Source organism: Somniosus microcephalus, chromosome 25 (genome assembly GCF_052327205.1).
Source record: "Somniosus microcephalus isolate GS21.2 chromosome 25, FLI_Smic_1.0, whole genome shotgun sequence".
In the NCBI taxonomy this organism is placed as follows: domain Eukaryota; kingdom Metazoa; phylum Chordata; class Chondrichthyes; order Squaliformes; family Somniosidae; genus Somniosus; species Somniosus microcephalus.
The window spans coordinates 11,626,009-11,653,639 of record NC_141011.1 but is presented as its reverse complement, the minus strand read 5'-3'; the positions used below and the strand labels follow the sequence as shown (position 1 = coordinate 11,653,639).

The 27,631-nt window shown below is 42.8% G+C and overlaps 1 protein-coding gene across 23 annotated transcripts in view; it reads right to left on the bottom strand.

Annotated features, from left to right (window-relative positions):
- LOC147100499 (eukaryotic translation initiation factor 4 gamma 3-like) overlaps positions 1–27,631 on the bottom strand; it is a 290,666-nt gene that overhangs the window by 105,379 nt on the left and 157,656 nt on the right. For 10 of the 23 annotated variants that reach the window (XM_085966798.1, XM_085966800.1, XM_085966808.1 and 7 more), the window contains 5 exons: positions 23,994–24,091; positions 14,578–14,703; positions 10,284–10,422; positions 7,935–7,973; positions 1,795–2,514 (listed from right to left, as the gene is read on the bottom strand). In XM_085966798.1, the coding sequence (XP_085822924.1) occupies positions 1,795–2,514; positions 7,935–7,973; positions 10,284–10,422; positions 14,578–14,703; positions 23,994–24,091 (1,122 nt within the window). The remainder of the gene's footprint in view (positions 1–1,794; positions 2,515–7,934; positions 7,974–10,283; positions 10,423–14,577; positions 14,704–23,993; positions 24,092–27,631) is intronic. The other 13 variants (XM_085966809.1, XM_085966810.1, XM_085966799.1 and 10 more) reach the window with 7 other exon arrangements.

Below are 27,631 nucleotides of genomic sequence, written 5' to 3'. Positions count from 1 at the left end.
CCCATGTAACTCAAGACTCTCCTCGGATCTAGTTTCTCATCCCTGGTATCATCCTGGTGAATCTTTTCTGTATGCTCTCTGTAGCTTTAATGCCCTTTCTATTATGGGGTGTCCACATTTGCACATAGTTCTGTAACTGTGATCAAAGCATAGACTTGTACAAATTTATTATAATCTGTTCATTCTTGTACTCTGTACCCTTATTTATAAAACCCAAAATGTCGTTGGCCTTTTTATAGCTTTATCTACCTATATTTGCAAGGAATTACATATTTAGATCCCTATGTCTCTGTTCCCTCACAGCTTTCAGCACATTTCCATTCAGTTTATGTTCCTATTTCTTGTTTTTCCTGCTAAAGTGCATCACCTCTCATGCATCTTTAAACACTCATTAATTATGGATTCTAAGAGTTATAGTGGGGTCTTTGCAATTTGATCAAACATGGCCATGATGTCTTGCAATACACTTTTTCCATCATCGTTTTAGTCCAATTCAAAACTTTGTGCATAAATATACTACTTTACTAATGATTTAAATCCTTCATCTCACATTTCTACAAAACGTTCATCTCTTTTGATGAAAAGTGAAGCTTTGTGGTTGTAAACCATTAACTAGGTTAGCATGGTTCCCAGGTTGGGAGCACAAGCGGTTACATTACTGTGAATACACAAATCATTGTGATGGACTGTACCACAAAGAGCAGTAGTTTCCTACACACGCTACTAATCTGGTCTAGTCGAGAGCTGAAGCTGGTTAAAATTATTCATCCTGCATTAAAAGCAAAGTCACAAAGTTCATTTTATAATGCCTCGCCTACTTAAAATCCAGAGATTAACCAAAAACCTTCATGAGGCAGAAGGCTCTGTGTGAAATGAATGTGTACATTAAGGTTTACTCATATTTCTTAGAACATCTTGCCAACTTTTACCCCTGAAGGTACTGACACTTTGCCAGGGAATGGTTCCATTGGTGGCAATTGCCCTTTGGTATCTCACCCAAGCGGTCATTATTTATGCATGAACCTGGACAGTGCGCATCAGCAGGCAATTTGGTCGTAAGGGATGTCATAACTTAGCCCAATCCGGTCCTCAACCAAAGTCCACACACGTGCACTTTCAGGAGGGATTACTGCCCAGTGATCAGAGCAGAAACCGTGGCCCATTTCCTCCTCCCTAACCCATGGATTTTGAGGCCAATTTTGGGTACTATTCTCTTGGGTACAATCAGGACAGACCAAGGATTGAACCTGGAACCTTTGTGGTCTACATGGCTCCATTACACACTAGATTATACCAGCTATGCTATTGGGGGAGCCTTCAAAGTTTAATTAAAATAATTCCCTCCCCCGGTCTCAGTAATCAGATTTCAGTATCAGTCGAGTTATATCCATCCATATGTCTATTTTTGCTTTCTGTAGTACAGTAATGGAAAAAAAATCAATACATGAATGATAATACAAAGATCAATATAACCAAATAACCAGGTTAATAACTTAATTCACCAAATTTTACTGGGGTTTGAATGTTAGCTATAGCAAAACTAAAACTACCAGATGTTTGTCACTCCACTGGCATAATATGCAAGCACAAAAGCTTTAAATACTCTCTCTTTAGTAATATCTCAACTGCTAATACTCAAATAGAAAATTGTGGAGACAATTGGGAAACATTCACCAAACCTAGAAAAAACTTGCCATATTTCTTGGTTATTTTCATGATGTTACACACATTAAAAGAAAACATTTTCATAAAGATCTGATATTGTACAGACAGTCTTATTCAATGCAAACCTACCATACACAATCTCTGGGGGGGGTTTGGAGTTTAATTGTTGTGATTCATTTTCCTCTACCTCTTTCTCCTCCACTTCAGCAGATTCCTTGCTTTCCACATCTTGATCTTTGTCGTCACTAACCGGAGCTTCCTCGCTGTCCTCTTCCTCTGCTGGGACTTCCAGGCTGGTGCAAACAGCAACAGGGGAAGGTGGCATCTCCACCTTTGCTTCTGTCCGAAGAATGTCTGCAATCTCCACATTAGCAGACAATGGAGGAAGGTCTTGTGATACACTTTCTAAGGTGCTTTGTGTTTCTTCCTGTCCTGCAATGCCATTCACATCTTTAATTGTATTAACAGCAGCAGGTACTATGATTTCCTCAGCTGGAGTAACAATCACTTCTACAGGTAGATCTTCACTGGCCTGCTCTTCTTGTTTATCATCTTCCACCTCCGTATGCAAACATAAGTTAGGTACAGGGTTCTGCTCCTCTTTGGGAATGGATGGCCCAGACTCCTCAGCAGAATCCAAAGCTGGGAAAACAGAAACTACCAGTGAATTGCTAGAAGCAGATTCTGCCCTTGCCTCTTCCTCCTCCTCTTCCTCCTCCTCTTCTTCCTCCACTTGTAAAGGGACAGGATCAGGAGGTTCTCCATCAATCTCTTTCTTTTCTATAACAGTTTCCGATCTGATGTCCGGTGAAACACTTTTCACCACTGGTTCCTGCTTTGGTTTCTCTTCTGTGAGAGCAAAAAGGCAGCACATTTTAGCATCTATACCCATTGTTTACACAAATCAATAGTTTATGTAAATTATATATTTAATCCTTATTGTAAACAAAATATAAGCTAGTTACATTGTAACACAAAATACTTGACAGTTTTTACAGGTCACTCATTGGCAACCTCTCCAGGAACATAACACAGAAATATAGCAACGGAGGGAGAAAAAGCCATTCAGCTACCCAGGTCTCAGTTGCTGATCCTGATCAGACCATAGGAAATATTTTGGTTTCTAAAATTAAAGTTAATTTAATAACTTTGCTCTTATCGCAGTCTGAACCACTAACATTTTTATTGTGATGCCAACTAGGAAAATGCAGAATTGTTGTTTTGGCTAGTTTAATGAATTACATTAATTTAATACATAAAAAAAACCTTTTAAATGAAATAAAGCTTTCCACATTCACTTTTAAGTCTACATGCTCATCTTTAAAGTACCAAACAGTGCTATAATGTATGCAGTTTGTACTTAGATCAGGACCGTGAAAGTGACGGGCTCCGAACACAGGGAATGAACTGAACCGCCCTGTTGCCTTCCAAAATCACTTCTTGAAAGCGACAACCTATATAAGCGAATCCTAAAGACTATTACCCTTGAAGTGTTGCTATAATGGGTTCTCATGTCTCGTCTTTAAGGTACTCACTGACCTGAAGCATTGCTAAATAATTCTGGCCAAAGCATAATAAAACAATTATTGATTACGTAGCTTTGTCTAGAAGTTTAGATTAGTTATGGAAAAGGACAAGGAGCAATCTAGAGTAAAAATACTTATTTTGAGGAGGGCCAATTTCAGTGGGTTGAGAACGGATCTGGCCCGGGTAAACTGGAATCAAGGATTGGCAGGCAAAACTGTAATCGAACAATGGGCTGACTTTAAAGAGGAGATGGTTCGGGTACAGTCGAGGTACATTCCCAAGAGGGGGGGGGGGGGGGGGGGGGGGGGAGGTGGAGCAACCAAAGCCAGAGCTCCCTGGATGACAAAAAAGAGATAGAGAGCAAGATGAAGCAGAAAAGGGGGAGGGGCATATGACAGATGTCAGGTTGAGAATACAAGTGATAACCAGGCTGAATATAGAAAGTTCAGAGGGGACGTGAAAAAGGAAATAAGAGGGGCTAAGAGGGAGTATGAGAATAGACTGGCAGCTAACATAAAAGGGAATCCAAAAGTCTTTTATAGGCATATAAATAGTAAACGGGTAGTAAGGAGGGGTGGGGCGGATTAGGGATCAAAATGGAGGCCTACGTATGAGGCAGAGGACATGGCTGAGGTACTAAATGAGTACTTTGCATCTGCCTTTACCAAGGAAGAAGATGCTGCCCTAAGTCACAGTGAAAGAGGAGGTAGGTGAAATATTGGGTGGGCTAATAATTAATAAAAAGGAGGTTCTAGAAAGGCTGGCTGTACTTAAAGTAGATAAGTCACCAGGACCGGATGGGATGCATCCTAGGAAGTAAAAGGTGGAAACTGCAGAGGTACTGGCCATTATCTTCCAATCCTCCTTAGATACCGGGGTTGGTGCCAGAGGACTGGAGAATTGCAAATGTTGCACCCTTTTTTTGAACAAGGGTGTAAGGATAAACCCAGCAACTACAGGCCAGTCAGTTTAACCTCGGTGGTGGGGAAGCTTTTAGAAATGATAATCAGGGACAAAATTAACAGTCACTTGGACAAGTGTGGATTAATTAAGGAAAGCTTGCACAGATTTGTTAAAGGCAAATCGTGTTTCACTAACTTGATTGAGTTTTTTGATGAGGTAACGGAGAGGGTTGATGTGGTGTACATGGACATCCAAAAGATGTTTAATAAAGTGCCACAGAATAGACTTGCCATCAAAGTTGAAGTCCATGGAATAAAAGGGACAGTGGGAACATGGATACAAAATTGGCTAAGTGACAGGAAACAAGAGAATAGTGGTGAATGGTTGTTTTTCGGACTGGAGGAAGGTGTTCCCCAGGGGTCGGTACGAAGACCACTGCTTTTCTTGATATACATGAATGACTTGGACTTGGGTGTACAGGGCACAATTTCAAAATTTGCAGATGACACAAAACTTGGAAGTATCGTGAACAGTTGAGGAGGATAGTGATAGACTTCAAGAGGACATAGACAGGTTGGTGGAATGGGTGGACACGTGGCAGATGAAATTTAACGCAGAAAAGTGTGAAGTGATACATTTTGATAGGAAGAACGAGGAGAGGTAATATAAACCAAAGGGTATAATTCTAAAGGGGGTGCAGGAACAGAAAGATCTGGGGTATATGTGCACAAATCGTTGAAGGCGACAGGGCAGGTTGAGAAAGCGGTTAAAAAAGCTTATGGGATTCCTGGGCTTTATTAATAGAGGCATAGAGTACAAAAGCAAGGAAGTTATGATGAACCTGTATAAAACACTGGTTTGGCCTTAACTGGAGTATTGTGTCCAATTCTGGGCACCGCACTCTAGGAAGGATGTGAAGGCCTTAGAGAGGGTGCAGAAAAGATTTACAAGAATGCTTCCAGGGATAAGGGGCTTCAGTTACATGGATAGACTGGAGAAGCTGGGGTCGTTCTCCTTAGAGCAGAGAAGGTTGAGAGGAGATTTGATAGAGGTGATCAAAATTATGAGAGGTCTAGACAGAGTAGATAGAAACGGTTCCCATTGGCGGAAGGGTCGAGAACCAGAGGACAGAATTTTAAAGTGATTGGCAAAAGAACCAAAGGCGACATGAGGAAAAACCTTTTCATGCAGTGAGTGGTTAGGATCTGGAATACACTGCCTGAAAGGGTGGTGGAGGCAGATTCAATTATGGCTTTCAAAAGGGAGTTGGATAAGTACCTGAAGGGAAAAAAATTGCAGAGCTATGGGGAAAGGGCGGGGGATGGGACTAGCTGAAGTGCTCTGGCAGAGAGCCGGCACAGGCTTGAGGGGCCGAATGGCCTCCTTCTGTGCTGTAACCATTCTATGATAAAGCACTGCAGCCTTTGAGTTACAGATGGTACCCAAAGCCCGAGATACTCTTTACAATCTGAGGTATAATTTTCACAATCCTGGAGGAATTTTTTAATACTGCATTCAAAAGTAGTCAATATTTGCACACTGCGACACACACTGAGAATTACACTATGTTTTATATGGTATTTCACAGTAGCGAGTTCAGATCCAGTGGAAGCTGCAGGATTGAATAAACAGACACTTCAGCAAATGGCCGTGGACACATTTCAATGCAATATTGCTAATTTTCTACAACCTTACAAGCTTATCAAAAAATTTAACCTGGTTTAAAGGTCATGCCTATGGCTGCAACTTTAACAAAATTAGATGTCACTGTAAAATGATCACACATTCACAAAACTAGAGCTGCTTAGGGCTTAGACAGCTGAAGGCACAGCCGCCAATGGTGGGGCGAAGGGAGTGGTGGGTGCACAAGGAGGGACAGAGGTTCTTGAAAGGTTGTAAAAAATGAACTCATCGTATGCTATGTATTTATAGCGTCTATATTTCTGAACAATACTCAAAAGAGCCTGTATTTTCTTAAAGGTGATACTGCTGTACAACATGCTTCCCTGCACTCAACAACAACTTGCATTTACACAGCACCTTTAACGTAGGAAAAGGTCTCAAGGTGCTTCAGGGGGAACGTAATAGACTAAATTGATACCAAGCCAAAGATGACATATTAGGCGAGGTGACTAAAAGCTTGGGCAAAGAGGTAGGTTTTAAGGAGGGCCTTAAAGAAGGAAAGGTTTAGTGAGGGAATTACAGAGCTTAGGGCCTATACAGCTGAAGGCACAGCCGCCAATGGTGGGGCAAAGGGAATGGTGGATGCACAAGAGGCCAGAGTTGCAGGAACGTAGAGTTCTTGAAGGGTTGTAGGGCTGAAGGCTGTTAGAGATAGAGGTGCAAGGCCATGGAAAGATTTGAACACGAGGATGAGAATTTTAAATTCAAGGCATTGGTGGACCAAAAGCCACCTAGGTCGGTAAGCACAGGGGTAATGGGTGCATAGGATTTGGTGCAGCTGAGATATGAGCCGCATTTCAAAGTCCCACAATAAAGGTGAGCTAATATACCACAGATTATGGTAATTAGCCACAGGATTTATTTTTCTGTCAGCTGTGGCTCAGTGGGTTGTACCCTCGCCTGAGTCAGAAGGTTGTGGCTTCAAATCCCACTCCAGAGACTTGAGCACAAAAATCTAGGCTAACACTCCAGTGCAATACTGAGGAAGTGCTGCACTGTCGGAGGTGCTGTCTTTCAGATGAGACATTAAACCGAGGCCCTGTCAGGTGGACATAAAAAATCCTATGGCCCTATTTTGAAGAAGAGCAGGGGAGTTATCCACGGTGTCCTGGCCAATATTTATCCCTCAATCAATATCACTAAAACAAATGATCTGGTCATTATCACATTGCTGTTTGTGGGAGCTTGCTGTGCGCAAACTGGCTGCCGCGTTTCCCACATTACAACAGTGACTACACTTCAAAAAGTACTTCATTGGCTGTAAAGAGCTTTGGGGCATCCAGTGGTTGTGAAAGCTGCTATATAAATGCAAGTCTTTATATCTTTAGCACTCTTTGGAGGTACTACTTCATCCAGTAGAAAGCCATATGCTATACCATAAAACTGCCAGTCCACATGGCCAGAATGAAGGCCTTACTCCAAAGCATCAACTGCTAGAAGAAAACTTTTTAAATTCTAAAAGACTGTTGCATTCTTATTAACTAACCCCTTTGAAGCCGAGTAGCAAATGCAAAGGTGAGCAAGAACGGGCATGTACAAAATCAGCCAAGAGAAGAGTTGGGCATTTAGCAGACACGACAGCAAACATTTGGCAGCTCTGTTTGAATTGATATTTGATCAATTTGAAGCACACTCCATCGATGTTCTAAGTTTGATCATTATGTTCACAGGACTCAGCCTTACCACTTAAATGTCTTGCACAACTAAACATTTGAATTCCTTGATTTAAAAACTGTATTTAAGTTCATACTTGCAATAGACGTCATTCAAGAATATCATGTCACAAAGCAGAATTCATACCACTATCAGTGCATCAAAAGTACAAAGGACTTATTTCAACACTTGGCATTGGAAATAAAAGCGCAACATTAGTTTAAAATAAACCGATGCTTTCACTAAAAGCATTACTGCACAGCAAAGGTTGTGATAAAGCATTTAACTTTAGGATATTCTATTTTCATTGTGCAACAGGTTGAACTGCCAGCAAAACTGCCACTTCTCCACGCACAGTCACTCAATTACAGAGCTTGTCCCCAGGAATGTAAACAGCCACTTGTGTAAAGGTGCACAGGAGCAGCACCAAGGTTAAATTATACCATTTGTTTTATTATGTAATAAATACTGAATTCTGTTTTTGAGCTTTGTTAGTTCCATACCTGCTTTCAGTTTTGTAACAGCAGCTTCAGTTCGCCCCACTGAAATAAATAGAAACATTTTATGGCACATACCATGCCCAAACTTGTAATTCTATGAAATGCTACTTTGTATTTGATTGCAGTTTGCTGGCCCCTCCAAAAAGCATTGTGTATAGAACCCCAGAAGTTTAAAACAGGGTCCGTTAAAATTACTTCAATTAAACCAAACTTTCAAAGAATAAATTCACACCTGGTTTCGTGACTTAAATATGAATCTGTTCACTTGCTCTTCACTGTTGTATGCACGTGGTGAAAGTAAACCAAGACATTCATTAAAATGTTCCCCCCCCTCAAGAAACATAAACATTGTAGAATAATAAAATTGACTGTATGCAGTACAACACTGAAGAAAATCAAACACGAATTACTAAAACATACATACAATTCTCCTCTCCTCCACAACCAACCCTGCCTCAATGCTGCAAATTGCCAGTTTGAGTACATTCTACTATTCTTAATTCAAAGTTGCTTTATTAAATTACCTGACAATTCAATTTTTTTTACATTGCATTACTCACATTGTTTAATTCAAATTATTGGATAATCCAATTGGAAAGTAAAAATTATATTCAAATCATCAGAAGTACATTGTAAACTCAAGCACCTAGATCAAACAGGAGTCGATTACAAACAAAATACAAGCCAGTTCATTCGAGCCAATTTAATCATGTTAATGCCACCCAGCCCCGACTCTCTTCCCCGCCAATATTATCTACCTTTCTATTACGAGATGGGCAATACGGAGGAATATCAAGATACTGATTCCCTCAAACTAGTCTTTATTTGAAATGAGAAATACAGAAGTTCTTCAAATAGACATCAATATTAAACACATCACTAAATTATATAATCTTCGACCAAAGAGGCTGCCAAAACAAAGTTTCTACAATCTCTAAATCCAATTCAAAATTTGCTGGAGGTAAATTTTATTTTGATTACAATCTTTGCAGTAAAACTATGATAATATTAAATTGCCTGCCATAGCTAGTCTCTGAAAAATTCAACTTCCATATAAAAAACAATTGCCAGCTCACCTGGTTTGAGCCGGAGAGGGGGAATAACCGGGGACACTGCCCCTTTAAGAAATTCACACTGTACTGCCATTATCTTGGGTCAGGTGATTTTTCACATTCCACTAGAAGGGTTTCGACCTGAAACGTTGACTCTATTTCTCTCTCCACGGATGTTGCCTGGCCTGCTGAGTTTTTCCAGCATTTTCTGTTGTTATTTTGGATTTCCAGCATCCGCAGTATTTTGCTATCGTATACAAGACCTTGTTGTGTCACACATCCTTACTTACTTGACCAGAGTGGGCTCTATAATGTTTAATATTATGTCCCACACTGTTTGTAAGTGTTTTTTTTTAGGTTTACAATGTGATAAAATACTGTCTGCTGGACAGTTGTGTTGGAAAAGTTGCAGGAAGGAGCTCTTACCAATCACGCTCTCAAATGGGACAAAGTCTGAGGAGATCTGTCTTCGCAGACAGCTATTCCATAAACAACATGTGAACAAACATGAGACAATGGGACTATATTGTGCTGGTCAATGTTCCCTGTAAGCTGCGCTTTGATCTGCGCGGCCTGTTTCTTTCAATGCATGGTCCTTCTAAATTTCTGCGCAAGTGCGGGACTTCCAATGTAAAAGCTCGTGAGCGGCCTGCGCGGGACCTTGCAGATTACTGCGTGCACTTGCACAGCTTAGAGGGAACACTGGTGCTGGTAATGCACTCCCTTCTATATTAAACCTCTGTGAAAATGGATCTCAAGATTGATGGTTGAAGCTAGTCCTCTGGGGGCCACTGCCTGGGTCATCTAAGTTACCATCTTGCAATTTTCCTCTGAAATGATTCTTTCTGCTAATCATGCGATGATAGTAACTCTTAACAGGTACAACTAACTTACCAAGGACTGAAGAAACACAAATAAGTTTACTACTTGCTCATATAAACATGTAAGTATGAGAAATATACATGTCAGGCATCACGGGAACTAGTCAATGCAAAGTCTTGAAAGTGACAGGCACAAAGTTTCTTTCATCTGGAATGTAAATTAAGCTAAATTCATAAGGAAACCTGAAGATTACACTTTAAGAAAAACTTCAATCTAACTGTAACAAAAGACTTCACATGGGCATCTTTTAACTGCAATCTACCTGACTGAAATGCATAATCTTCAAAATGAAATAAAGTGCTCTTTTCATCCATTCCCCCACCGGACGATCAGCTCGCAAAAACCAACATAGCTAAACCTCCCTTAGTTACCAGTCAAAACATTGCAACAATATATACCAGAGAAGAACTGAACAAACCTTGCTTGAAGTCCACACTTGGTGCCATGTGAGCATTTTCCACAGTTCCAAAAACTGGTCCGTGATCTGCAACCTGACTGGGCAGCTGCTGGGATTTGAGGTATAACAGGTGAGGATAATGAGGGTGCGGACACAAAAACTAGCACATGGAACACGCAACAGAGAGAAAAATAAGCAAAAAAGTTTTCCATGAAATTCCACAGTAGGACAATAAATTCAAGAACAAAAAGCAAAACCAAAAAGAAGAGATGGAGTAAGCAGGAATGAGAAGGAAAAGAAAACAGGATTACCATTAACAGCAAGGATAGACAACAGACAGAACTCTGCTAATACATTCTCCGTGTTCCCTCTAAGAGTCCTTTTTCATCTATTGAGGAGGACTGGCCAATTTCTCACAATAAAAAAAAGTTCTATTTATCGTTTTCCCTCCCTTTCATTAACCTTTTCTGGAAAGTCTGAGCCAGATGGTCACTGACGACATCAGTTTATTTTTGATCATTCGTGAAGATTTTCTAATCGAGAAACATTGTAGCAGAAGCATAACCAGAAAGTAAATTTAGCGATTTCTGAGAATAATTTTTAAAAGACACAAGCAGTTAACTTAGATGTTAATTTTAAAAAGAGTTTAGCTGTTAATAACTAATTTTATAGTCATTATACACTGATGCCTGCATCTCTAAATGCTAGCACTCATTCTGGTTCGTTGATTCTGAATTGATTAAATTGACCTAATCTTTACAAATTGGTCCACAGATCAATAAAATGCTACAGCTTAATTTTTTGAGTTGGTGAATTAGGGGAGTAACAAATCAAGTATTCAGCTATTTTACTCTTTACATATATTAAAATAACACTGCTCTTTACAGGTGACAGTAGACAGCACTCTCTAATCGGATTTAAAATTTACTAAAAATATACTTGTTAATTTCAGAGACCTGCTCACAGGCCTCTACCAATATAACTGTCAGGAAAATGGCCAACTATCATAACAGGGAGTGGGGGGCGTGGGGGGTGAGAGAGAATCGGGAAGAGAAAGAAAATGGGACAGCTTCTTTCTCTGTGCCAACCTTCATTTGTCACTTCCCCACAAGAGAGATTTAAAGACTAAGTCTGTAATATTAAAGAGCATTAACTGGTAGCTCATCACTTCCTGGGCCAACTCTTGGAGCTCCACCACTGCACCACCCTGCACCTCTACCACGTAGCCAATACCACCATTTTCAATTTATGGCGGCTGTAGTTGTACATACCAACCAACGAGTCTCGTCAATCATTCCAGCTGACAAGGATGGGCCATGATTGTAACTCTATTGAGATATGATACAGCAAACTTTTTTTTAAATTTATTTTTATTTTTTTTTATTTTTTTAAGTACTCTCTATAGCAAGGAGGATATATTCAGATCTAAAAATAAATATAACTACTCTTTTAAGCAGGTAATATGAACAGAAACAAATGGTAAGAAAGGGAACACTGACATGCAAGTGTATTGGTTTAGAAGATCAGAGAACGTTGAGGCCCACCTGGTTGCTCTAGGAGCAGAGGACCAAACTCACAACCAGCAGGCCAAAGTTTGAACAGCTTCAAATCACATGGACGCTCGTTAGTAAAGTTGCTTTAGTTCTTTGAAAGAGTGCTGGACGAAGCATTTCATTCCAACAAGGAAACACTGAAGAGCAGTCCCATCCTGCAAATGATACTACACCATCTCTTACCCAACAAAAGAGCACTGATGACTGACAGACACATCTGTGGTCCAAAGTTGGTGGCAATACTGGGCAAACTAATGCAAAATATTGTTTTTTATATTTAAGACAACTACGACAGGCGATTGAAATACTCCAGTTACTCCGGCAGTAACCTGAACATTGGATGCATTAAATTCCAATTAGGTCTACCGAATTACATAAGACTTCCACTGCCAAAGGATACCACCTGGATGAAAACGCTTCATATACATAATTAAAAGCTGACAAGAATCAGGCCCTGGCACTAAAATTCATCTGTTCACAATTATTTGTGAAATGATTTTTTTTTTAATTCTTCATTTGTAATTGGAATTTAACTTAGAGGGAACATGATACATCATACACATTAGAAGACAGACAAGTATTTAAAGTTCAGTACAACATGAAACACAGACAACACTTCAAACAAGATGTGCAAGCATACATTTCAGAAAGTTTTACTTCAGCAAATCTTCACATTTTATTTTAAATCTCAATAATTACATTGTGCAGCAGCTATAATATACAATATCCAACTGTGGTAATTCAGAACTAGAGTAAGCACGCGAGTTGTGTTTACATTGTGGGTTTGTATCTTTTCCGTTTTGTACCACTTTATTGCACCTGAAAAATGAGGGAACTGACGACCATATGATGTCATTACATGTCACATGGCCACCGCAAGCTACATTAACTCTGGAACCGATAGTCAAGCTCCCCCTACAGATCTAGGTTTTGGTTGGTTTACTAATTTGCATTTAGAGAACACAAACCAGAACAAAACAAAAATGGTGCATAAAATGTGTAAAATTAGATAGAAATTAAGTTCAAAAATTAAATTCCAAGTTAAATGCATAATCACTCAGGTACTTTTGAAATTCTGAATACGCAGATGCAATATTACCAGTTCTACTCAATGTAAATGAATTAAAAAAGATTTTAAAACAAGGAAAAAAAAGGTCATTTGTTTTGAACTTACAGACCTTGAGTTTTAAATACCATATGTCAGATATTTTATTATTTATATTTTTCACCTTTTCATACATATTAACCCAATGTAAAATCAAAATTCTTAGGATTCTTTCACTGGATGTACCCCACACCAAATCACTTGCCCTAATTACGGCCACAAGTCAACCTTTTTAGACTTGTATATGCCACAGAACCCCTTTCTGTGTGCACATTGATGCTTAAGTTTGCTCTAAAAAATCTGCAGTCAATTGGGGATTGCTACACAATGCCGTACCAATGGGATCAGTCCATTTTAATAATCGATTAAATAGAAACAAAATTCAGGAAATGCATCAAAATCTTGCCGGAAACAATTGGCTCAAGATAAAATAAGCTATGTAGTTAATAATGACAGTTTCTCTCAAACTGTAGTAAGCAAACGGAACTCCTTTGTACTTAGAAAAAAATCTTCCCACTTTCAATTTTACTGCTCTGGCCAGATGGACCACAATGGTCTCTCCTGGTACTGCATATTCTTTTGTTCCAACATTCCAATAGTAATGCACTAAAGAGCTATAATCCCTAAACGATGTTTACTCTAAAACTAAAAGTGGAACCTCAATTGCTTGTACTCCCTTTACCTGTGTTAAATTATCTGCAAGAATTTTTCTTCTCAAAATGTTTGGCCTAAAGGCTTGGCAACAATGCTCCTCCTGTCAGCAAGATCAGCTGGCACCTCAGCGGCTGCTCCACCAGCTGATCTGGCAGCTCGTGACTCCAGCCTTCGGTCTGGTCTCAGACTCTAGAAAACCAGCCAAAAACACTAAAGGCTGTATTTGCTCACCTTCAGTGAATCTGTCAGCACCATACCAGAGCACAGTGGGAGAGTGCACGTTGGCTTGGATGCTCACAGCTGTAGCTGTGGTTGGTGTTTTGGCTGTCTGTCTCGGGTCTATTGCAGGAGGGAAGCCGAGAGCTCATTTGAAGCTACTTTTGCCAACGAAAGCAACCGAGGCAGGGAGGACAGAGGCAGGTGGGTGGGGGAAGCGGCTCATTCAAACGTCAACAGAAATCAACAGTGCCGTTTGGAGACTCATCTGGCAAAAGAGGAATCCTCTCCATTATGGGAGATAATTGAGATTCCCCCTCTATAATTCGCTCCCGCCTAGGATGTAATCGCCATGTGCCTATCTATTGGAAAGATTGCAAATGATCACAAGATAGGCTGGGGTGAAGATGACCCTTCAGCACATTTGAGTTCATCCTTCCAGAACACTAACCTTTCCACCTTCTCATCGCAGCAGCTAACTGTTTCTTAAATGAAACCAGTATCTTGGCTGCACCCACTCTTTCCCAGCTGTTAACCACCTTTTGAAAGAAGGATTTTAACATCTGTCCTAAATTTGCCCTGCACAGCCCTGAGCCAGATGGATCAAAGTATTGTTTGGAGTTTACTTTCACTATGTTGTTAAGCATCTTGTATATCTTGGTAACAGTCCCCTCTGATAAATATTAGAATGGACCTAAAATGGAGTAAAACTAAAAATTCTATACAACTGCCAATTTTTAACAAACAGCTAGTTTATACTGGATGCTGTTTAGTCAGTTCTAACTACCTGAGGTGGAGTGGGCGTGGAGCTCGGCCTCACTACAGGTGGTGTAGGGTTTCTGCTTCCCCCTCCTCCTGACATTATTTCTTCAGTGATGTCCTTGCCTCCCTGGTTTGGATCACGGATTCTAATCTGCAGAAGAGAAACCAACACAGCATTAAACTGTTACAGCCCTGACCATCATATGCACCACTTCATGTTTAGACTTTCTATATGACACTGAAATGTTTCCTTGATCTAGAACAGCGACAGATATCGTAAACAAAGAGAGTGGTAGAAATACAATAATTTCTCCATCATCCCAAAGAGCTTTACTGTTAAAAATATTCTGTTTTAGTGTGGAACTTCAATTTCTTCCAATGTTAATAGTGTGAGGCACTTGGGTATATGCTACCAAAAACAGTTTCAACACTGTAGGCACACCTTAGGCACACAGGCTATACAAGCAAGATGAAACTGCACTGAACAAGTAGAAACATAAATTAATAGCTGCAGTATACAGGCCTGCAATGTAGCTAGATTAGCTTTCTCCAATGGAGCTTCAGATCAATTTGAGTTAAGTAAAATCTAATACCCTGACTTTGATAAATGCCATGGTATTATCATATTAGAGAGGCTGGCAGAACTAGCTTTTTGTTAGTAATATAAACGTAGTACATTGTGCTCTGTGTAAATGTAAAGCTGAGGCAAGGGAGGTTGAAGATGGCCACCCAGCTCTTGCATGTCTGGCTTCAAGGAGGTGGGCTTTGTTCGAGGTTTCCAAACAGTATCAATGTGTTAATTAAGCCAGGAAGGCTTTGTGAGAGCGAGAGTGAGAAAAAGAGCGAGCAAGAACGAGCATGCACGAGAGACAATGAAGTACAAAAGCATATGAAACAGGGTGGTCCAAAACCAAAAGCGAGCGTTGGCGGGGCGGGTGCTCCAGACCTGGTCGAGTCTTTTGCCACATTCACTCGGGAGCACAGCGTACTTTTAAAAGATCAGGCCATTTACTGCTGTCACTGTACATAAGCACGTGTTCTCTATGTGTCCTACTTGTTTAATTTCTGGAAATAAATTTAGTTAATTCGAAATCTAATCCCAGCTCTAATGCAGTGTGTTGATATGCTGGAAATGCTTGAAGGAAAATAAAATGCAGCAGGCACTAGTGATCTAGGATTGAGCGTCCTAAAGGATACGAGGTCTTTGCGGTGGCAGGAAACTGCAGAGTTGCAGCTTCTGGTTCACTGATGATGTACAGTCCGCTTATGCAAAGTGTGGCGAGACGGTTGCACGAGAGAGCAGCTCAATACAATACCACAAAGTCACGTCAGCAAATTCTCCGGTCACATTTTGACTTCTGGAGAGCTGCGTACCAAGCATGGTTGTGCTCCTGTGGTGCGCCTTCTACCCTGGCAAAACCAGTCACCATCTGAACAGTTCTCCCAATTTGAATTCCAATTTTCAAATTTAAAAAATATATAATGAAAAATTACAGGTAGAACAAAATTCATAATCTCTCAATTCCCCATCTGCACTGCCTTTTATGGGATGTGAAAACTCTTCACTTTCACTGGATTGGACCCCGACTCCAACCTCAGAGACCCCTGCATCAGCAGTATTCAGATCAATGGGACAATAATAGGCCAAAAATAACATTGATGGAGCTCTAAACAACCTTGCAGCATTAAGTGCTCAGCAGTAGGCGGAGACACACACCTGGAGCAAGGTACAGCTCATTTTATTCCAAAACCAAGTGTATGACTACAAAGCTGTACAATCTTGATAACCACTCCCAGTGTAATAATGTGCACATTTTCAGAGTGCCCAAAGAATCAAGATGGCAAGAATCTGGTCTCCTTTTCCAGATAACTTTTACTTTGACCTCTGGACACGTCCACAGACTGAGTGGGCCAACCTACCCCTAAACCGAAAGATCTTAAGAGACAGTGTTCATATTGTAACTCTTCTCGATTCATGTTCTGTATTGAGCAGTGTTTTTAAGAACATAAGAAATAGGAGCAGGAGTAGGCCATTCGGCCCTTCGAGCCTGCTCCGCCATTCAGTGAGATCATGGCTGATCTTCTGCCTCAACTCCATTCACCGGCCCTATCGCCATATCCCTTGATGCTCTTACTTGTCAGAAATCTATCGACTTCTGTTTTGAATATACCCAATGACTGAGCCTCCACAGCCCTCTGGGGTAGAGAATTCCAAAGATTCACCACCCTCTGTGAAGAAATTTCTTCCCATCTCAGTCCTGAATGGCCTACCCTTTATCCTGAGGCTGTGGCCCCTGGTTCTAGACTCCCCAGCCAAGGGAAACATTCTCCCAGCATCCACCCTATCAAGGCCTGTAATAATTTTGTATGCTTCAATGAGATCCCCTCTCATTCTTCTGAATTCAAGAGAATACAGGCCTAGTTTACTCAATCTCTTCTCATACGACATTCCCGCCATCCCAGGAATCAATCTCGTGAACCTTTGTTGCACTCCCTCTATGGCAGGTATATCCTTCCTTAGGTAAGGAGACCAAAATTGTACACAGTACTCCAGGTGTGGTCTCACCAAGGCCCTATATAATTGGAGTAAAACTTCTTTACTCCTGTACTCAAATCCTCTTGTAATGAAGGCCAGCATACCATTTGCCTTCCTAATGGCTTGCTGCACCTGCACATTCACTTTCAGTGACTCATGTACAAGGACACCCAGGTCCCTTTGAGCATCTGCATTCCCCAATCTTTCACCATTTAGGAAATACTCTGCCTTTCGGCTTTTTTCCACCAAAGTGGATAACTTCACATTTATCCACATTATATTCCATCTGCTATGTTCTCGCCCACTCACTGAGCCTGTCGAGATCCCCTTGAAGCCTCTTCACATCTGACACTGCCACCTAGCTTTGTATCAGCAGCAAATTTGGAAATGTTACATTTAGTCCCCTCATCCAAATCATTGATATAGATTGTGAATGGCTGGGGCCCAAGCACCGATCCTTGCGGTACCCCAGTAGTCACAGCCTGCCATCCTGAAAAAGAACCGTTTATCCCTACTCTTTGTTTTCTGTCTGTTAACCAATTCTCAATCCATGCTAGTATATTACCCCCAATTCCATGTGCCCTCATTTTGTTCACCAACCTCTTGTGTGGGACCTTATCGAAGGCCTTCTGAAAATCCAGATACACCACATCTACCAGTTCCCCTTTGTCTACTCCACTAGTTACAACCTCAAAGAACTCCAATCGGTTTGTCATTTGTTCTCAGGGTGTGGGTGACACTGGTAAGGCTGACAGTTATTGCCCATCTGTAACTGCCCCGAGGTGGTGATGGTGAGCCTTCTCCTTGAAGTGCTGTTGACCCTGTGGTCATGGTGTTACTACAGGCACCTCAAAGCACTGGAGAGGTACCACCAAAGCTGCCTCCGCAAGATCCTGCAAATCCATTGGCAGGATAGGCGCACCAACGTCAGTGTTCTCGCTCAGGCCAACATCCGCAGCATCGAAGCTTTGATCACGCTCAATCAGCTCCGATGGACGGGTCACATCGTTCGCATGCCTGATACGAGACTCCCAAAACAAGCGCTCTACTTGGAGCTCCGACGTGGCAAGAGAGCCCCAGGTGGGCAGAGGAAACGCTTCAAGGACACCCTAAAAGCCTCCTTGAAAAAGTGCAACATCCCCACCGACACCTGGGAATCCCTGGCCCAAGACCGCACAAAGTGGAGAAGAAGCATCCGGGAAGGCCTTGAGTCTCTTCGCCGGGAGCAAGCGGAAGCCAAGCACAAGCAGCACACATCAACCCAAGCACCCCACCCACCCGCCCCTTCAACCACCGTCTGCCCCACCTGTGACAGAGACTGTAGGTCCCGCATTGGACTCCTCAGTCACCTGAGAACTCATTTTTAATGTGGAAGCAAGTCATCCTTGGTTCCGAGGGACTGCCTAAGAGACAATGGTAATAGGTAGGGAATTCCAGGCTATTCACACAGCAATGAGAAAGGAATGGCAATATGAGCCCAAGTCAGGATAGTGAGAGAATTGGAAAATAATTTTTGCTGAACGTGTTCTCAGGGTATTGTTGCTCTTGTCTTTCTTGGTGGTAGAGGTCACAAGGGAGGGACTTTAGTGAGTTGCTGTAGTGCATCCTGTAGATAGTTTGTACTGCAGCCACAGTGTGCCAGTGTTGGAGGGGGTGGATCTCAAGTACATTAGCAGGGGCACCAGTCAAGTGAATTGCTGTGTCCTGGATGATGTTGAGCTTCTCGCGTGCTGTTGCAGCAGTACCCATCCACTGAGTATTACAACTCACTCCTGATTAGGCTTGTGGATGGTAGAGGGTTTGAGGGTTCAGGAGGTTGGCCACTCGTCGCAGAGTACCCAGCCTCTGCCCTGCTCTTGTAGCCATCGTGCTGATATGGCTGGTCCAGTTAAGCTTCTGGTCAATGACCGATGGTGGGGGCACTGAAGATCAGGGGAGATGGCTGGGCTTTCGCTTGTTTGAGATGGTCGTTATCTGGCATTAATGTGGTGCAAATGTCCTGCTGTAGGCTGCTTCATTATCAGGAGAGATAGAGAAGCAAATCTGCAGGGAAATCACAGAGATGTGCAAGAACTATAGAGTGGTGATATTGGGGGAATTTAATTACCCAAATATCGACTGGGATAAGGGTAAAGTAAAGGCAAAGGAGGGAGAGGAATTTCTGAAATGTGTTCAGGAGAACTTCCTTGACCAGTATGTTCTCGGTCCAACTAGGAAGGAGGCATTGCTGGATCTGGTGCTGGGGAATGAGGTGGGCCAAGTGGACCAAGTGTCTGTGGGAGAACACTTGGGTAAGAGTGACCATCGTATCATAAGGTTTAGATTAGTAATGGAGAAGAGCAAAGAACAATCGAAAGTAGACCTCCTAAATTGGAAGAGGGCTAACTTCAATGGGATGAGAGGGGATCTAGCCAGGGTAAAATGGAACCAAAGATTGACAGGAAAAACTGTAACAGAACAATGGGTGATCTTTAAGGAGGAGATGTTTCAGGTACAGGCTAGGTACATTCCAACAAGAGGGAAAGGTAGGGGAACCAAATCCAGGGCTCCTTGGCTGACGAGGGAGATAGAGAATATGATGAAGCAAAAAAAGAGGGTGCATGATGCAGGTCAGGTGAATTCTTCAAGTGAGAACCAGGCCAAATACAACAAGTTGAGAAGGGAAGTGAAGAAGAAAATAAGACTGGCAAAGAGAGAATGAGAATAGAATGGCAGTTAACATAAAAGGGAACCCAAAAATCTTCTATCGGCATGTAAACAGTAAGCGGGTATAGAGAGGCGGGGTGGGGTCTATTGGGGACAAAGGTGGTGATATATGCTTATAGAGGCGCAGGGCAAGGGTAGAATACAATGAGTACTTTGTATCGGTGTTTACTAGGGAAGAGGATGCTGACAAAATCTCAGTAGAAGCGGAGATGGTAGAGGTAATGGATGGGGTGAAACTTGATAGGCAGGATGTACTGGAAAGGCTGGATATGCTTAGAGTGGATGGGGGGAAAAATTTGGTTGCTTTGCGCCTCCCGTGGGTGCAAAGCAACTAGCGCCTGGTGCGGCGCCGCCCATGTCTCCCGCGAACTTCAGCGGGAGGTTAGCGGCGGTGCTAACCAGTAGCGCCCCGCGCCGCCGGCGATGACATAATCGCCATGCGCAGTGCCCCGTTCGCGATCTTCAGAAGCGCCCCCTGAATTGCTGCCGGATGTTCTGTCCGACGGGGTCGGGGGCGCCTACCTGCGGCCGGGGAGGCGCTATTTAAAAAGGTAAGGTGCGGGGCGGTCATTTTTGTTGCTGGCCGCCTGCCAGCACCTGCCTGCGCACCAGTCGCCGGCCTCCTGAACCGCCGCACCACCCCACCCGGAGAGCCAGCTGTGCTCCAAGAGCCCGGCACTCCCAATCCCCGGGTCGCGCTGTGCAAGGCCCCTCCCCTTTAAGAAGTGGAGGAAGGCCTGCAATACCGCGGCGCTGCGGCACGTAACGTTGCGATATTCCCTCGCCTAAAGAGGGATGCAGGGCGCTTCCAGTAGCGCCCCACTTCCCTCTTGGGGCGCTACCACTCAATTTCCAACATGGAGGCGCTACTCAATTTTTAGCCCCATAAATCTAAGCATATCCATCCTTGCTTGCATCCCAGGTTGCTAAGCGAAATGGAGGTGGAGATAGCGGAAGGGCTTGCCATAATCTTCCAATCTTCCCTAGATACAGGGGAGGTGCCAGAAGATTGGAAAGTGGCAAATCTGACACCCTTGTTCAAGAAAGGGTGCAAGAACAATCCTAGTAACGACAGGCCGGTCAGTTTAACATCAGCGGTGGGTAAGGTTTTAGAAACAATAATCATGGAAAAATTAACAGGTACTTGGAGAGGTTAATTAAGGAGAGCCAGCACGGATTTGTAAAAGGCAGATCGTGTTTGGCTGGAATGCAATGGATTTTGTCTAGATGGATTTTAAGAAAGTGTTTGACAAAGTACCACATTAAAGGCTGGTTAACATAATTGAGACTCATGGAATAGGAAGGTCAGTATCAGCTTGGATAAGAAATTGGCTTAAGGACAGAAAACAAGTCGTGGTAAATGGTTGTTTTTCAGACTGGAGGATGGTAGACAGTGGTGTTCCCCAAGGGTCAGTGCTAGGACCACTGCTTTTTTGATATGACTTGGACATTGGAATACAGAGTAAAATTTCAAAATTTGCCAATGATCTCAAACTTGGAGGTGTGGCAAACAGTGATGATGATACCAATCGACTGCAACAGGACATAGATAGGCTAGCAGAATGGGCAGACAAGTGACAGATGGGATTTAATACAGAGAAGTATGAGGTGATGCATTTTGGCAGAAGGGGCAGAGAGAGGCATTATACACTTAATAATGGCAGTTATGAAGAGTGTGCAGGGACAGAGGGAGCCGGGGGTTCATGTGCATAGATCTTTGAAGGTGGCAAGACATCGAGAGAGTAGTTAGCAAAGCATATGGGATCTTGGGCTTCATAAATAGAGGTATTGAGTGCAAAAGCAGGGAAGTTATGCTGAACCTCTGGTTAGGGTAGAGTATTGTGTCCAGTTCTGGTTACCACACTTTAGGAAGGATGTGAAGGTCCTGGAGAGGGTGCAGAGGAGATTTACCAGAATGGTTCCAAGGATGAGGGATTTTAGCTACAAGGTTAGGTTGGAGAAGCTGGGGTTGTTCTCCTTGGAGCAAAGGAGGTTGAGGGGTGATTTGATAGAAGTGTACAAGATTATGACAGGTTTGGATAAGGTAGGCAGAGAAAGGCTGTTCCCATTAGTTGATGGTGCAAGGACTAGGGGACACAGGTTTAAGGTTGTGGGCAAGAGATACAGGGGGGATGTGAGGAAGAACTTTTTTACGCAGCGAGGGGTGATGACCTGGAATTCGCTGCCGACGAGGGTGGTGGAAGTGGAGACGATCAATGATTTCAAAAGGAAATTGGATAGGCACTGGAGGGAAATAAACTTGCAGGGCTATGGGGGTAGAGCAGGGGAATGGGATTGACTGGATTGCTCTACAGAGCACTAGCATGGACTCAATGGGCCAAATGGCCTCCTTCTGTGGAGTAATTACTCTATGACTCTATGAGTTATAAATAGAACGGACCATTGGAATAGTCAGGGGACAGCCCTTTTGATAGAAGGAAGATCATTGCTGCTGACAATGCTGCTCTGAAGAAATCCTGCAGTGATGTTCTGGGGCTGCAATGAATAGCCTCTGACAACCACCCCCATCTTCCTCTGTCAGGTATGGCTAGCCACTGGAAAGTTTGTCCTCCACTGACCTCAGTGTTACTGGGGCTCATTGGTGCCATACTAGGTTGAATGCTATCCTGATGCTGAGGGCAGCTATTCTCACTTCTCCTCTATCATTCAGCTTTTGCATCCGGGTCTGGATAAAGGGTATGACGAGATCAGAAGCAAGCTAACTGACAGAACCCGAATTGACCACTAGTGAGCAGATTAGTGAGTAGGAGTCGCTTTATGGGGCCACGTTATGGGGCTATTGAAGACTTCTTCCATCACTTTACTGATAATTGGAAAGTAGCTGATGGGGCGGTAATTGGCTGGGTTATACTTATCCTGATCATCATGGGTAGGACATAGTGGGGCAATCTTCCCCACTGTCGGGTACATGTCAGCACCACAGCTAGGTCTAGTGCACAATTCTTCAGCACTACAGCCAAGATGTTGTCAGGGTCCATAGCCTTTCCTGTGTCCAGTTCACTCAGTTGCATCTTGAGATCATACGGAATGAACTGAATTGGCTGGACATTGGCATCTATGATGGTGGGCACCTCAGGAGATGGCCAAGCAAGTTTGTCCATTTGGTACTTTTGTCTGAAGATGCTTGCGAACACTTCAGCTTTGTTTCTTACACTCACATGCGGGGCTCCACCCTGGTTGAGAATGAGGATGTTTATGAGGCTTCCCTCTCCTGTAAGTTGGCTGCGGGACCACTTAACTCTGACTATAGCCTACTGCTTGGTGTTTAATGTGCAGATAGCCCTGAGTAGTAGCTTTAGTAAGATTGTACCTTATTCTAAGGTATGTCTGGTGTTGCTCCTGGTATGCCCTTCAACACTATGTTGAACCAGGCCTGGTCTCGTGGCTTGATGGTGATGGAGCGAGGGATGTGCTGGAACTTGACTTTACAGATTGTGGCGGTATATAATTCTGCTGCTGATGGCCTACAGTCCTCATGGATGCCCAGTTCTGGGTGGCTAGATCTGTCCTTGTCTGTCCCACTTAGAATGGTGGTTAAATGCCACACTAAAATGATAGCGGATGTCTGTGGGAATATTTCAAGATGTAAAATCAACTGTACCAAAACAGAGGTGGTGGGGGGTCGCTCATCAGTTAGGCTAATTTTATTAGCTATCTGGGTGCGCAGGTACTAACTAACTTCCACCACATAGGTCAATACAACATCCCACCTCTCCTTGAAATCGATAGACACTTAGCTGGATAGAATGCTCTTCCCCTTCCTTCATGAATACGGACATCAGTACCAAAATGAATGCCCTGCTGAGGTGATTATACTTCTTTTAAATGTTCCCAATTTGTGGGCAGGAGCCAGCAGACTCGGCACTGCCATGACTGAGCAGCTTCTACCATATTAGTAAAAAAAAGAGGCACGTTTCCTGAATGAAGTTAGAGATAGGACGACAGGGCAATTGGATGCTTCCAAATTGACAAATTCAGCCTATATAAACTGCACATTAAAACCTCATTTACACATTCAACACCAGGTGCATAACTAAATGGCAGAATAATTTTCCCAACGACATGTCAAGATAGTTCCTATTTGCGAGTTATGAGTCAAACCTCAATTCCACTCATCTACACACATTCAGTGTCGCCTACAGAAAGCAGAAAGGAAGCAGCACATGGACTTGCCATACCGTTTTCTTCTCCCTCTTTGTTGGAGGTGGTGGTTGTTGTGTAGGCACTATCAAAGGTGCAGATGGCGAATACACAGGTTGACTGTAATAGGATGGCGCTGGTGAAAGAGAAAGCACATTAGAGTTCAACATCTTTGCTCTGCAATCTTGGTGGAAGGAAACTTTATGGACTTTCTAAATTTCATATGCATTCAAGTTTGACAGTGACAAAATGAGGCACATTTTGGCTTATAAGTTATCACTAGCAATTCAATTGCAGGCACAGTCCCCATGATGCGTAGAGCTCAGAAGTTTGCTCACATCTAGATGACACTGAAATCAAACAAGCAATGCGGAGACGTCTGCTGTCAATGTAGAAAAGGGGCACAAAAGCAGAATGTTGTGTATTGTGATCAGGATCAGGGCCCCCAGGGCTTTGTGATTAAATAGGCATGGAAACTATCCCCGCCACAGAATCAGAAGCAGGCTGTATTTGGTACCCCGTGGTATTTCTTCCATTCTTACCCTGGCGGGACTGCTGTTTCATGGGTTGCTATTGTTTGTCTTTGCTTCAAATATTCAATTACAAACTTGTGGCTGGGCCAGTGTAGCACATGTACCGGGCGGGGCAGCGTAAAAGATGGAGTGGTTTCACAGCTAGGGGGGCAGCATGGGTAAAACTGCAGTCATAACTTCTGAACTGATGAATGAGAAAAAGTGTAAAGGGCAGTAATCTTTGGTTAGTGTCTCCCCAATGTGAATGTAAGGTTATATAGTTGTATGTAAAAAATCTATTTTTAATTAAAAATTTGGCTCCTGGTGGTGCTGCCTGGTGCGTTGGCGACCTGACTGGCAGACTATAGGTTGGTGAGGCGCTGACTGATGGCTGGAGGGTAGTTGTGGCAGGTAGGCGGGACAGCTGCAGGTTCTGCTCCTGCTCTCACCCTCACCGGGGGCTGCAAGTTTGCAGTTCAAATGCCATTCTCTGAACTGGTGTGCTAAAAGACAAAATTGCTGCGGTCACACTTTTAAAAACATAAATGTGTGTAGACCACTTGGTAACGAGCTGTAGATTCTACATTCTCTTGCTGCATAATTTGGTGGGGCCAGTGACAGAAATTGGCTTTGGGGCCCTGAATGTAATGTGTAAAATGCAAGACTATAAAAACTCTATTTTTCAGACTGAAGAGCCCAAAGTGTGAGTGAAGCAGTCGTAGCTCAGGGTCAGTTGGACCAACTGTACAAAATGATGGTGAGAAACATCTACAGTGCGGGATACAGGACATGCCTGCTTAATCAGCAGAACGGGTTATGGGGAAAGAAAGCTCATACAAAAAGGATCACGAGGGAAATACTGAAACCCATTTCTGAGCATAGATCAATGCTTCTCTCCTTTCTAATTAGTTTTTTTCTCCTGGATTCACCAAACATTTTAAGTAAAACCTTACTTAATTTTCATCACAATCACAGTCCACCAAAAAAATCCTGCACAATCACACTGCAGCAAAAGCATGTGAGATACAGTCACCATGACCGTTCCTGCCCATTTTCCTCCCGTGAAGCACCGTGGGCCATTTTTCCATGTTGAATGCAAGTAGTTGTTGTATCTTTCTTCCTATAACTATTTGCTCATTTCCCATACTAAGTATTTTATTTTCTCTCTCTCTCCATCCAACTCTTTGCCCTCCCTCATTCACAGCCATTATTAAACCAGGAGAAGAGGTCAGCTTGTACTGCAGACTTGCCAGACTACTGCAGATGAAGTTGTAACAGTAGACGTGAAGCATGTCCCAATAATAACAAAGAAATGCTCAAAATGATCCGCTGAGAACTGGAAAAACGTCCCCACTTGGATTAGCAGGGTCACATCAGTCAAGGTTCAGATCAGAGTTCCCAGCATTACAGGCATCACTGACCTCCTTCTACAGCTCACTACTAGTCACAGCCTTTTTATTTTCTATTAAATTGCAAATACTAACCACCATCATGTGTGAGGGTACTATACTTCCACATTCGCAAGGATGCACGTGCACATCAAATCAAAAGCTGCTGTGTATGTTACTGCTCGGACACTAAGCCAGTGTTCGTCATTTCAACAGTAATTGCATGCGGGGAGAATGGCCTCATCGGTGGCTGCACATAACTGATCACCTTCACACAATGATGCAACTTACAGGATTTTCTAAACCCTGGCACCGAGCCAGATCGGCTCATTCTTTGCAAGTCTGACCTTTGAACCTCCGACAGGACCAGCTGATGCACGGCAATGTATTCTCACAGATATCAGCTCAGAGCCAGGCATTGTGCCAGAAATACAGCACGACAGCTTTAGACAATCCCCTCCCTGCTAATTCAGCACTTTCACCCTTCCAGATCGAACCTTTGTCCACCCTCATTGTAGAGCCTAAAATTACAGCTAAAAATATTCAACCCAAGTGTGAATTACTCTCGTCGACTGTTTTGTTTTCACAGAAAGTAGTTTATTAATATTCAAAAGTGACCCTTGTAAAAACAGCTATTTTCAGGTTTGTCCAAAAGGCTGTGAGTAAACATAATGCACCATATGGTAGAGCCAAATAGACCAGGAAAGCCCCATGCTGATTCCTGGTCTTTGCTAAGTTGGCCAACCTCAATGAAGGCAGCAGCAGGGCATTTGGCTTTTCTGTCCCCAGGTTGTAGCGACAAAGGCAGGGTGGGGTAGCAGATAAAGGCAGGGAAAAAATAGTCCTGCTCCCGACTGCTATCCTGCTGATGCTTCCTAACTAGACTCATGTGGGAAAAAAACTACTTGAGTGTGGTACTAAAGAGTTGCCAGTGCTTGTGGGACTATACCCTTATTTCAAAGTCACCATCTCCAAGATGAAAGGAGAAAATTTGGAAGAGGGCGGGTGGGGGAACTAAATTGCATCTACAGATTTCAAATTAGTTGGCATTTTTCTCAGTGACACCCACTTTACACTTAAAAGATAAAGGCAATGTTTACACACAACTGCCCGAGAGATCTGCAATTTCTGCATTCTTTTCTCTTCTGAAAGATAAATGGTTTCAGGTCTTCATTCTCAGTGGCAAAGTCCTTTGTTGCCATCAGCTACAGGACCATCAGCAAGTGCCTCAATAGGAATTCTGCAAATCAGTATCTTTCCGAGTCCCGGAATGCCAATTGGGATCCGCCTAGCAGGAAGCATTCAGTACTGACCAGATGTGGCTGTATATTCAGCCAGTTTGAACATCTTCTGATTAGCACCCGGGACCAGAAGGATCCTCTGGAGCCACTCACCGACAGCTCACATCAGTTGATCCACTCTGTTGTGAAGCGACCGTGAAATCCCAGGGTTTTGCTAGGGAGGAATAATGCTAGAACATAATGAGGTTTCTGTAATTTTGTGAATTTTGGGTAAGGAAGTGGGAGAATAATTAATTTATGTTGCAAGTACCCTTCCTCTCCAATTACCATTCCTGAAAATGTTACAAACAGCATTTAGCGTCCTAACTTCATAAAGTAACTAGCTCAGCCCATTTGAACTGCACGTTTTGTATATATTGATAATATTGTATCAGGGTGAATATATATCCACGTGATGTAGAGCTGCAGTGTTGCCGCGTCACAGAACCAGAACAGCCTCACTTCAACCAATCAAATTACAGAGACCAAGGTTCCT